Here is a 13,299-nt window from a genome sequence, read left to right on the forward strand (position 1 = left end):
TATTATAAGAAAACAAACTTTAAAAATATTAGATGTAATTTTTTAGATTATAAAAAATCTATGTATAATTATACGAAAATTCAGAGATGGTAAATCAAATTATCCCTTAATTTTATGACCCTTACGGCCACGACAAGTATGGTAGTTGGTGTATCAAAATTTGAGCCCATCAGCTTCAATGTGCTCTTCTCTCTATAAAAAAAAGAAAAAAAAGCTTCATGTGTTATTTTTCCTATTATAATAACATGCAGTGACGGAAGCACCTGTTCTTTTCATTCCGTAGTTAGGTGTACTTGTATTAATTTCAGCATAAATATATATGTTGAGTGCCTTAAGACATTATTATAATAAGAAAATAAATTATTTATACATGGTCTTGCTGGAGTTCTAATGTAATTAACGCATTATTCTTTCGAATTCCAACTCGATTTAAGAGTTATTATAGGAATAAATGCAATTTACTTTAAAAAAGAGCGAAAAATCCTGTTAAAAGAAAAGGGCAAATAGCTATTATTAGTCGTAAAAATAGACGAATGAACTACACTGTCCAGCAAATGTGTAATATACTTTTTTATTACAAGATTGAGGAGGTTTTTTGTCCTTTTATTTTTTTTAGGAGATTTTTTAGCCATTGTTCTTATAAAACATATGAATACAGGTAATTCTGAAATACGGTCTAACACAGATCATAATTCAAAATCGTGTCCAATTTTTTGTCTTGAGGGGTGGGGGGCAACCTTAGTTTTTTCAAGAACACATGGTATTAATGTCCATGGTGGTCGACTGTACCTCATTTAAATTAGGGCACGATAACCATTGGTGGGCGTATCGGAATTGGAGCGCATCAGCTTCACCATCTCTTTTCCTATTATAATAAGCGTCAGGGAATCTCTCGTTTTTCTTATTTTCTAATTTACGTAAAAGTGAAATGAAATTGTTACCCATGCATTTTTAGCCTAATAGTTAAAGTTCAAATTTCATGAACAAATTTAAAATAATGAGTTCGACTCTAGGTATTTATCTCACTTTATGTGAGTTTATTATAATTTATTTATTATATTACTGCCAACTTTATTGAGTTTATATATTTTTATTCTTTTATTTTTTAAAATTAGTTATTACCGAAGTCCTAGCAATAGGAATAGGAGGGGGTACGAGCTTCTAGAAGGGAAATTAAAAGAGAGGGTATGATTTAATGGTCTTCAGCTAATTTTTGTGGTTAACCCGAGTCAACAGCAGACAGCTCCACGTCATAATTCATTTTTGTTAGTTTCTGTAATCATGAGAAAATTACCAAAAAATAAATATTAATTATATTTTTTTCCTTTTTAGAGTTTGGGAACATTGTTTTTTGGGCAATTAATGAGATAAGTGCATGTGATGTGAGTGGGTCTCCATCTGTCAAAATTTATTCCAAAATTAAATTATCCGAAATACAGATTATAATTTTTATTAGGGTTCTTAATCAAATTTCGATATACGTGCCCACTTTTAAAATTTTAAATTTAATAAATAATATAGATATAAGTCATTAAATCAAATTGTATCACGAGTAGAAAAAGAATATTTTTAATACGAAAAAGAGGGGGAAACAACAAAAAATATGCTTGGTGGACGTCATGTCTCTCAATTCGTCTATGGTCTGTGTCTATATAATCCAAAGCAGGATGCATAAAGCACGTACACTTGACAAGTTCCATCTCTCTCTCTCACACACAAAGAGAAATGGCATTACCATCAGTTGCAGCGGCTTCAGAACATCATCCGTTTGAGTTTGAAACTGCCCTCAAAGACTTGGCTAATTCTTCTAACGTCAAATCCGTTCCTTCCAAATTTAACTTCATCAATCAGCCCACTGCTTTAACTTCTGATTCTATCCCCATCATTGATTTCTCCGCCCTCACTGCCGACGACCCTCATCCACGCTCCAAAGCCATACACGACCTCTCTAAAGCATGCCAGGAATGGGGCTTTTTCATTGTAAGACAATCACATTAAATGTTTCCTAATTTCCTCCTTCAAATACATAAGGTTTAACGTGTTCATGTGGTTGCAGCTGGTGAATCACGGGATACCCGAGGAGTTGATGAAGGCAACTTTTACCGCAATTACGGAATTTCTCAGTCTGCCTGCGGCGGAGAAGAAGCAGTATGAAGCCAAGAGCGCTTCGGATCCCATAAAGTGTGGCAATTTCAACGTTGCCAATACATCGAACCAGATAATCACCTTGTGGAGGGATTACCTCAAACTCTACGTGCATCCTGACTTTCACTGCCCAGAAAAACCACACCTCTTAAGGTAATTATTAATTAGAAACATCCTTATTCAAATTTTATACAACTAGCTCCATCATTCATTGATCATATACTACTTTTCATGCTATGGGTCACTCTCAGGCAGCTTTTTTTGTTTTTAACAATTATAGTTGTGTACGAAATTGTAGGGAAGTTGTGCTGGAATACAGCGAAAGGACCCGAAAATTGGCCAGGATACTACTGGAAGCAGTGTGTGATGCCCTGGAATTGGAACAAGACTATGTGGACCAAGTTTTGAAACTGGGCTCCAGCTTTCAAATGTTTGCCGCAAATTACTATCCGCCTTGCCCTGAACCCGACCAGGCAATTGGGCTCCCACCACACACGGATCCAGGTCTCTTCACCTTTCTCATTCATAATGGAGTGGCTGGCCTACAGATCGAGCACAATGGCCACTGGTTTAACGCTGATTCTCCACAAAACTCTATTTTAGTTAATGCTGCTGACCAGCTTCAGGTACTTCATCAATAATCCCCATACACACGAAAATTTGATTGATTAATTTCTACTATAAATTAGTATTTCATTTTCAGATTTTAAGCAATGGGAGATACACAAGTGTGAAACACAGAGCTGTTGTGAATAGCGAAAAAGAAAGAATCTCAATTGTCGTTGCCAATGGTCCGGCAGGGGAGGCGGTGGTCGGCCCTGCCGCGCCCCTCGTGCAGAAAGACGGACATCCATTGTACCGTTCGATGAAATATTTGGAGTACCTTGAGTCACAGCTGCTGAAAGACCGAGTCGGCGGCAAATCCCTCTTGGAACAGCAGAAGATATGATACCTCAGACTCAGAGGAGAATCTTTAATTTTAAATGACTCGTTAATTAATCTTTTTTGTAAAATTTATATATGGAATAAAAATTTGTTTAATAAGAAGATGATGATCATCATTCTCAATTTCTCCTTATATTTGGGAGAAATTATCAATGTAATTGCAGACTTACTCTGCTTCTTTTTTATATTAATGACTGCTGTTAATTATGGTGATCTTTTTATTATTTTTTTAATTGTTGATATGCTTAATTTGTTTGCTAATTTTTCCATATAAGGAAAAAAATCCCAGAAAAAGAAATTTTCTTTCTTCAATTTTAGTTTCTTTCTTAAATTGTACCTTCCAGAAGGAGAAGGAGACTATTTTTTATTTATTTTTTCCTTTTTTACTCCTTGGACAAATATGTTAATATTTTTCCTTATAAAAACTAATTTATATAAATATAACTTAAATAAAATATATAATAAAAATATAACGAGATGCGAATTACATCCGCAATTCGAATTTAATAATATATATTTTTTTAAAAAATGATCAAGTCGTGAATTGGGACCACGACTTCTTTTTTTTTTTTTTTCAATTAATTTGATTTTATATAAGTTAATTATATAAAATTAATTTTTAACAATATATTAAAGTTTAAAAAATTATAATATTAAAATTATATTAATTTAAAAAATACTATTAACTATATAAATATAATAGTGTATATATATTTTTATACAATTTTAAAAAAATCAATAAATTATAATCTTTGTACACAGAAAGATTATGTTGTTGAAAATGGTTCCAAAGATTATAGTTTATTGTATTTTTTACAATTATATAAAAAACATATACACCATTATATTTGTATAGTTAAATATAAATTTTTAAATTAATACAATTTTAATATTATAGTTTTTTGAAATTTAATATATTATTAAAATATTATAAAATCAAATTAAATGAAAATAATAAAGAAAAAAGAATCGTGGATTAGAACACGACCTGAACATTTTTTATATATATGGTATTATCTTTTAGTTTTGGTCAGTCCTCTTAATGTTCTTTCGAATTGATTATACCTTCTAATAAATTTAATTAAAAAATTCCGAAGCTTTTTAAACATATAGTAAGCTGACATCCCTTCTAATAATCCTTAATTATAGATACGACCCCTAATTAAGCACGTTATGATCCTTAAAAAGTCTGAAATATTAAAAGCCACGTCAAAAAGGGGAACAATAGATTTTCAGTGCAATTTGGCTTGCGTCAATGCTTTATGTGCCAAAATTAACTTATGGGATCAGTTTTAATGATAAATGATACCTTTGTGTGTAATTATTTAAAATTGAGGGATAATTTGTATAATTTAACTATCATTAGGGTGTTTGATATAACTATTCTTAAAATTAATCAATGATATTAGTTTCTTTGAGAGCCTGATAAGGTTTTATTTAATTGCAGTTCATGAATAACGGGATATGCGATGAACTGATGAATGCGACTTCTAAAATAATTAGGGAATTTTTCGATCTACATAAGGTAACGAAGAAGTAAGATGAAGCTACGAGCATTTGGGATCTCATAAAATGTGACAAATACAAAATCATCAATGCTTCAAACTAAATATCAACAATGTGGAGGTATTATTTCAAACTCTAGGTGCACTCTGAGTCGGGGAATGTTTTGGGCCACTTGAAATGTTTAGGCCTTTCTTTGTTAATCTGTTCTTTGAGAGATACCCGTAAAGGTCGTCTGCTAGGTCTCCTTAGGCATTCTAATGTGTTACAGGACTCTCACGACCTGGGCCATTTTGGAGCATTATGAGCGTGGGACCTAGGCCTCCTGGAGGGTACCATATGCATTTTGTTTCTTTTTTCATTTTGAGCCGCTTATTTTTAAGCATATCACCTCTAATATTCGATAAAATTATATAATCTTGACGTGAAGGTATAAAATAGACAACTATGCATTACTATTATTGAAGTCCTAGCAAGAGGACATGAGGAAAAGAGAAGCCAAAATGCAATTTTAATTTCTTTGAAAAATAGTACTTTCTAGTAGGGAAAAGAACATATTACAAGGTAATGGTCCCTCCACAAGAATGGTCCCTCCACATATTCTTGTGGCTAGCCTGAATCTGCCGATTTGGATCAGGTTATTTTAGAATATTAAGTAGGCAATGTGGTTCGAAACTAAATAGAACCATTAGTAGATGGCTATACATCTTAAATTTTGTAATGGTTTTTTCCTTTTCTTTCCTTTTTATAATTTTATTTTATTTTATTTTTTGTATAATTAAAGAGTACATCGTTTACAACATCAACTCAAAAATATATACAATTCTAAAATTACATACATACAGCAAGTCAATGCACATAACAAGTGAAGACGAGAACTACAAAACCAAATCTCAAACTTGTAATTATGACCAAGTGCCGCGGCCACAAAGATTATTCATTTTCTTTTGTCGTCACTCTCAAGCATTTATATCAAATTTCAAAATCGTTTGTCATCTCTTTTTTACCTTTTTAAAATGGGCTACTATTGTAAAATCGTGTCGTTATTTTCAAAGTTAACTTGTAAGAATTTTCATTTAAATTTATAAAATTAATTTATCTATATTTTTCTAATCTTGTAATTTTTTGGGCATTAAAAAAATTTATGTGAATAATAATATTATGAAAAAAATGTTGATGTTATATAATTAAGGGAAAATTATTTGTTCCGTCCTTTAAATTTGTTTATTATTAATTTTAGTTCTTTAAGTTTATCCATTTTAGTTTTAGTCCAATAACTTTTAAAATTACTTAATTTTAGTCATTCGATCCAATATCGGATAATTTTACTCTTACACAGCTTTTCAAGAGCAATTTTAGTTCATATATATCCATTCATTTTGATTTCGTACTTGATACTCGCCTAAAATGATAAAAGAGTGATTTTATTCAATTACATTTAGAGCATTAGCATTGATTATTAATCTTTATCATCAAAAGGACATAAAAATCATAAATTAGACTAAAGGACGAAAATCTACATAAAATTAATAGATAAATTACTAAATCTAATATTATGAAATATAAAGGACCAAAATAAAAATGTGTCCAAACGTATCTTAAATTAACATACCTCCACTTAAAGATTATATATATATATGAGCCATCATTGGCACACAAACTCAGAGTAAACTTATCTATCTTCTTTTCCTAGATCTGAACACACACTGAGCATAGAAATGGCGGCAACAGCTCCTACGAAGCCATCCAATATTGCTCAGAACTCATTCGTTAAGGCTTTGGCCGAGTCTTCTACCCTCAATTCCGTCCCTTCTCAGTTCTCTTTCGCCAATGATTCCAAAGCCTCCCACTCTGACTCTATTCCTATAATTGATTTCTCCCTCCTCGCCTCCGGCACTACTGATCGACGGGCCAAAGTTCTCCGGGACCTTGACAACGCATGTAGGGAATGGGGATTCTTCGTGGTAAGCAAACAGATAAACGTAATCATGACGGCATAAATTAGTAGTGTAACTGTGTGTAGAGGATATATGTAGTCATTAATTATTTGGATTGATTAATTCTTGCAGCTGGTGAATCATGGGATTCCCGACAGTCTTCTGAAGGCCATAATAGAGGCGAGTTTGGAGTATTTCGAGTTGCCGGAGGAGGACAAGCGGCGGTACGAGGCCAAGAGTGCGTCGGACCCCATCAAGTCCGGAAGTGGCAGCGTCATTAATACGGCTAACCAGAAAATTAACTTATGGAGGGATTTTGTCAAGTCCTATGTCCACCCCGAATTTCACTGCCCAGATAAACCTCATAAGTTAAGGTAAAGATTAAAGAGACAATTATATAAAAATTTATAAGCAGCGCTACTAGCTAAAGTCCCATGCCCATAGTTGGATGAAAATATTTACTAGAGTGATTCTCTTTTTAATGTTATTACAGGGACGTTCTAGTTGAATTCTCTGAAAAAACTCGATCCGTGGCGAGAAAACTACTCCAGGACATCGGAGAAAACCTTGGACTGGAAAAAGGTTATATGGATGAAGTTTTGAAGCTGGACTCTTGCTTTCAACTGTATGCCGCAAATTACTATCCGCCCTGCCCTCAACCCGACCAAGCTATTGGAATCCCAGCGCATACCGATCACGGCCTTTTGACATTCCTCATACACAATGGAGTTGCTGGGCTACAGATACAGCACAACGGAGATTGGTTCAACACTAACTCCCCTCAGAATTCTATTCTGGTTAACACCGCCGATCATCTTGAGGTAAATTTATTATCTAGACAATTGGTTATATAAATTCTCAAGGGACAACATCAAACACTTCAAGTCTGGTTATTTGACTTCCAGATATTCAGCAACGGGAGGTACAAGAGCGTGAGGCACAGAGCCGTGGTGAATAATAAGGCAACCAGGATATCCGTGGTCATGGCTAACGGTGCAGCACCCGATGCTATTGTGAGCCCGGCCGTTCCGTTGGTGGAACGCGATGGCCGTGCATTTTATCGTCCGATGAAGTTTATTGAATACGTAGAAACAATGCTGAGCAATCGTTTTCAGGGGAAAAGCAACTTGGATTGCCTCAAGATCCAGGATGATACTGAATTGAAGACTCACTGTTCAACTTATTAAACACGTATAATTCATTCTTGTGGTTGAGAACTAATAATTGTGGTGGGATCTCCATCCTTATCTTTAAATTTGTATTTTGAGTATTTTGTTTTATATTTTGAAGATAGGCCATAAAAATAGAAATAAATAAGTGTGTATTGAAAATAGATGGTATGTTTAGATTTCTTTTTTGAGGTAATTTAAAATACTTTAAAATAAGTAGTGTAGATTTGATGTTGAAATTTAGGAGACAAAAATCACTGTTCATTGTCAAATCATATCTCTTTTGTATGTTTAATATTGTATTTTTTGGAGAAAAAAATCACTGTTTATTGTCAAATCATATCTTTTTTATATTATATATAGAAAGTTGAAAAATAAGAAAACATACAAATAAAGTATAAAAACACAAAAATAATATTTTATTTTGTCTCAAAACATGAATCCAAACATTACCTATATGATTTACTTCTTGTACTTTTGTTCTAAATTACATATATATATATATGGGATAATTTATGTCATCTGAATTGTCTATTTATGGAAAAAATATATATTTGAAGTACAAGTCAATACTCGTACAGAAAACATATTACATCACCTATAATCATTATGTTTTCTCCTTACCTAACACCTTCTACACATCAATCACATCAACTTTTACGATGACCTAAAGTTGGGGTTATTAGAGCTCTCGTTTTCTAAAACTAATTGAGGTTAGCATTTTGCTTGAAGATATGATGGAAGAATTTGAAAAAAAAATATTTAAATTGAAGAATTTAAAATCTTTTAAATTTAAGATTATTAAAATAAATTAAAAAAAATCATTACGAAAATTTCAAATCTTTCAAATGCCTTGTTGTGTGTAAGTGGCCTTACATAACATGATTCCAATTATAATTAGTACTCACTAACACCACTAATGAAATACTTCTTAAAATCATGCATGGCTGGTATTTTTTTACGCAGATATCAAGGAAAAAACTAGCACAAATTAAAATATATGTAAAAATCAGTCACTGTGTTTGGTTTTATTTTTAACTTATTTTGGTGTGTTCTATGGAGATACAGAAAAAAATAAAGATAAATAAGTATATGTAAGAGATAGTGTGTATGTTTGGATTTGTTTTTGGAGATAATATAAAATAAGTATGGTATGTTTGATGTTGTTTAGTGGGAGATAAAAACTACTATTCATTGTCAAATCATATCTCTTTTGTATATATTTATATATATCTGTGCGTATGTATATAATCTTTTTAGTTGTATTTTGACAAAAAACAAATGAGACACTGTTTCAAAACATCTCAAAATACCACCAAAACTTCCAAAACAAATCAAGATGAACATTGTCCATATTTTGGCCCAACTCATAAATGGGTCAAAAATGAAACCAAACACTATGAGTATTTGTGTGGAGGGCTTTGATCATTTCGCGAAAAATCAAATTATAATTTGAATATACGTTAAAGATGTAAGGTTATTTTTCAACTGCAATATTACTCTGATTTTCGTGGCAAAAGATCAATTCAGAAAAAAAATCAAGAGCATAGGTAGGAATTAGTTTGTTAATGATTATTTATCTTTGTAATAATACACAAAACAATGAAGGGTTATCTATACACTTTTTGGAAATGATGGGGCATCAATTAATGTCGCTCGTATATTTGGCGGAATTTAAATTTATGATCTCGAATTTATTTGAGAGATCTCAGACTTAACTATCAAGTTAAAACATTATGGGTGAAGTGGAGTCTATTTCAATGTTATATTTATGCACATCAACTGTTGGCCCAACTATTTTAATAGAAATTGATATGAAGCAATCAACTTGGCAAATATATATCAACAGGAATTAGCTTATTGACTGCCCGAACAATACTATAAGAATCAATACTGAGCATCCCTCCTGCAATTGTACAGGCTCCCATAGCAATATATGTATAAGTAATGCATATTTTAAAAGTTTTAATATTTAAAATTCTAAAATATGCACAAATAAAATTAACTTTAATTAATTTTATTTGTTGCATATTTATAAAGTTGTGATAGTATTATTCTTTTAAAAAGTATATTTTTTAAAGTGTCAAATAGATTAAATTGGATCTATTGGGTCCACCCTGTCGGGTCATGATTTCTTGGTAGGTCGGATCTCAAGTTTTGGCAAATTTAACCTAACCTATTGACATCCTACACATAACATGTGATACCATTAGCATGTTGATTAAACCACAACAGCGCGCTTTCGGCACTTGAAAAAATATAATTTTTCATTAGTATTAATTATTATGGTTAAAAGTTAAAAATTATGGCAAATCATAATTAACATGGTTGCGCAACAACTTAATTGTTAATTATTTGCAAAGGTGACCAACACATTAACTATAATTAAAAACTATGGTTAGTTACAATTAAAACCCATCTGAAAATGAAAAAAAATAAATAGTCATCTTTTGTTTTTTTTACTTACTAAAAATATTGCAATAATGGTGTTGACCTCACCTATATATAGAAAGTAAAAAAGGTACTAAAAAATGACTAATTTTTGCATTTGTAAGTAGCTACCTTTTGTTCAATTGCTATAATTGGGAATAATATATTATTATGATTACACCCTTTGACTTTATATATATTATACTCCCTTATAAAAATAAAAAAATTATATTAGAATATTGAATAAGGGATAAAATTAAAAAATTATGTAACTTTTTTGCTGATATCAATACTTTCCGTTCAAACCCTAATGTAAGTAATTTTAAATTTTTTTGAGGGAAGTATAATTTTGCAAATTTAGAGGCGATCTTACTGTAATTAATATTAAAAATTATGATAAATAATTTAGCTGTAAAAGTAAAGTCATAACAAATATTGATTAACTCTTGTCAAAATTAAAGTTTTTACATTAGTTTATTTAATTATGAAAAAAAGAAAATTTTTGTCCTATAATTTTTGTTTGAATTCATTTGGTCCTCTATCTTTAGCAATATTAGATTTAATCCTTTATCTATCAATTTTGAATAAATTTGGTCTTTTCACTTAATTTATAACTCTTTTGCCCTTTTAATGATAAAGACTAATAGTCATCATAATGCTCTAAGTATAATATAAATAAATATATATTTTTTCAATAAAAATAGACTCTTATACCATTTTGGGCGAGTATTAACTACGAGATTCAAAATGAAATGATATATAGACTAAAATTGTTCTTAAAAAGTTGCGTAGGGGTAAAATTGTTCGAAATTCGATCAAAGGACTAAAATTAAGGAATTTTCAAAGTTATCGGAGTAAAACTAAAACAGATAAATTTAAAGAACTAAAATTAGTCACAGACAAATTTAAAAGACTGAACAAGTAATTTTTTCTTTAATTATTTAAGTCGCAGCGATTTATATATATATACATATATATATATATATATGTTTTTGTCTTTTGTTAATCATAGTACTAACCAAAGATGACATCTACTTTTCTAGCGATGAGCCATTCCAAACACGTTGTCCTAAAACCAACATTAAAAAATCAAATTAACATATCTAACTACCTACTATCAGTCCCAACATGTGCTCGTAGTCAAAATTTGCACGCTCAACACTTTTTGCCATCTTTTGGAAACTTCCGTCTTGAGCTAATTCTAAAATTTTAGTATAAATTTGAATACATAATTATGCATAATTGATTTTCTAAATATATATAACGTAAACATTACATACATACTATAATAGAATATGCAACATGTACACTGGCGTGGCCGTCGAGTGCGGCCCCAGATGCGTCCTCTAATTATATCCATTTTATTACATTGCCAACCAAAAAATAATTGAGGACAGGAGACTACACTATTCCCCTTTCACTATATATACACCACCACATCACATACTATGTCGCAATAAACTCATCCTCTCTCTTCTTCATTCATCTTCTTCCTCTTCCGTCACACACACACATATACATACAAATGGCGCCGGCAATAGCTCCGATGAAACCATCTAACATTGCGGAGAACTCATTCGTTAAGGCGCTGGCTGAGTCTTCCACCCTCAATTCTGTCCCTTCTCAGTTTGCTTTCGCCAATGATTCCAGAGGCTCCCACTCTGATTCTATTCCCATCGTTGATTTCTCCCTCCTCGTCTCCGGCACTCCTGACCAACGCGCCAAAGTTCTCCGGGACCTTGACAACGCCTGTAGGGAATGGGGATTCTTCGTGGTAAGCATGAGAAATCATGATGGGATTCAGTAAAACTGTAACTCTGTGTACAAGATATATGTAGTGATTAATTTTTTGGGTTGGTTAATTCTTGCAGCTGGTGAATCATGGGATCCCCGATACTCTTCTGAAGGCCATAATAGAGGCGAGTCTGGAGTATTTCGAGTTGCCGGAGGAGGACAAGCGGCGGTACGAGGCCAAGAGTGCGTCGGACCCTATCAAATCCGGCAGTGGCAGCGTCATCAATACGGCCAACCACAGGGTTCACTTGTGGAGGGATTTTGTCAAGTCCTATGTTCACCCTCAATTTCACTGTCCAGAAAAACCTCATAAATTAAGGTAAAATCAAAAGGACTATTATATAATCTTAGTATAACTATTATCGCTACCTAAAAATTATAGGTGCTTAAGATTGTTTTTCAATGTTGTTGCAGGGACGTTCTAGCTGAATTTTCTGAAAAAACTCGATACGTGGCGAGAAAACTACTCCAGGACATCGGAGAAAACCTTGGACTGGAAAAAGGATACATGGATGAAGTTTTGAAGCTGGACTCTTGCTTTCAACTGTATGCCGCAAATTACTATCCGCCTTGCCCTCAACCCGACCAAGCTATTGGTCTGCCAGCACATACCGATCATGGGCTCTTGACGTTCCTCATACACAACGGAGTTGCTGGGCTACAGATACAGCACAACGGAGAGTGGTTCAACACTAATTCCCCTCAGAATTCCATTCTGGTTAACACAGCCGATCATCTTGAGGTAAATTTATCAGCATCAAATTTTAAGTCAATACACAATTAGTTGTACAAATTCTGAAAAGGGACAACATCATCAAACACTTGAACGTTGGTGATTTACCAGATATTAAGCAATGGGAGGTACAAGAGCGTGAGGCACAGAGCGGTGGTGAACAATGAGGCAACCAGGATATCAGTGGTCATGGCTAATGGTGCGGCACCTGATGCAATTGTGGAGCCGGCTGGGCCGTTAGTCGAACAGGATGGTCGTGCATATTATCATCCAATGAAATTTATTGAATACGTGGAAACAATGCTCAGCAACCGGCTTCAAGGGAAAAGCAACTTGGATTGCATCAAGATACAGCAGCATGACTGAATTGAATAATCACTACTGTTGTTTATAAGATTACTGCGTATGTATGATTAAAAATTCCCATATATAGTTGTTAAGGTGATGGTAATAAAAGTTTACTATGTCTGATGAATATGGGTTAGAGAAGTTGTTCATTGGAATCTTTCTATGATTTGATATGATATGATATGCTGCGGCTTCTACTTTTATAATTCTTTATTATATGATAAAAATTCTCTGCTCTTTAAGTTTTATGTTTCCTTTGGTAATATGATATATTAATCCTAAATTAATATTCTAC

At 32.6% G+C, this 13,299-nt stretch overlaps 3 protein-coding genes across 3 annotated transcripts; all 3 read left to right on the plus strand.

The window, feature by feature from the left end:
• The first annotated feature begins 1,664 nt into the window (after positions 1-1,664).
• On the plus strand, positions 1,665-3,297 carry LOC105169263 (2-oxoglutarate-dependent dioxygenase 19). Its single transcript, XM_011089628.3, has 4 exons — positions 1,665-1,980; positions 2,057-2,298; positions 2,444-2,771; positions 2,849-3,297. The coding sequence occupies exons 1-4, from the start codon at positions 1,726-1,728 to the stop codon at positions 3,092-3,094; spliced, it is 1,071 nt and encodes a 356-aa protein (XP_011087930.1). The 5' UTR covers positions 1,665-1,725; the 3' UTR covers positions 3,095-3,297.
• Positions 3,298-6,242: 2,945 nt separating this feature from the next.
• LOC105169264 (2-oxoglutarate-dependent dioxygenase 19) lies at positions 6,243-8,025 on the plus strand. The gene is made up of 4 exons (XM_011089629.3): positions 6,243-6,557; positions 6,663-6,904; positions 7,024-7,351; positions 7,436-8,025. Exons 1-4 carry the CDS (start codon positions 6,312-6,314, stop codon positions 7,715-7,717), a joined length of 1,098 nt encoding a protein of 365 aa, XP_011087931.1. The 5' UTR covers positions 6,243-6,311; the 3' UTR covers positions 7,718-8,025.
• A 3,547-nt stretch (positions 8,026-11,572) lies between these two features.
• LOC105169443 (2-oxoglutarate-dependent dioxygenase 19) lies at positions 11,573-13,210 on the plus strand. The gene is made up of 4 exons (XM_011089833.3): positions 11,573-11,903; positions 12,001-12,242; positions 12,338-12,665; positions 12,768-13,210. The coding sequence occupies exons 1-4, from the start codon at positions 11,655-11,657 to the stop codon at positions 13,020-13,022; spliced, it is 1,074 nt and encodes a 357-aa protein (XP_011088135.2). The 5' UTR covers positions 11,573-11,654; the 3' UTR covers positions 13,023-13,210.
• The last annotated feature ends 89 nt before the right edge of the window (positions 13,211-13,299 follow it).

This window comes from Sesamum indicum, linkage group LG8, assembly GCF_026168435.1.
Source record: "Sesamum indicum cultivar Baizhima isolate 11 linkage group LG8, ASM2616843v1, whole genome shotgun sequence".
In the NCBI taxonomy this organism is placed as follows: Eukaryota; Viridiplantae; Streptophyta; class Magnoliopsida; order Lamiales; family Pedaliaceae; genus Sesamum; species Sesamum indicum.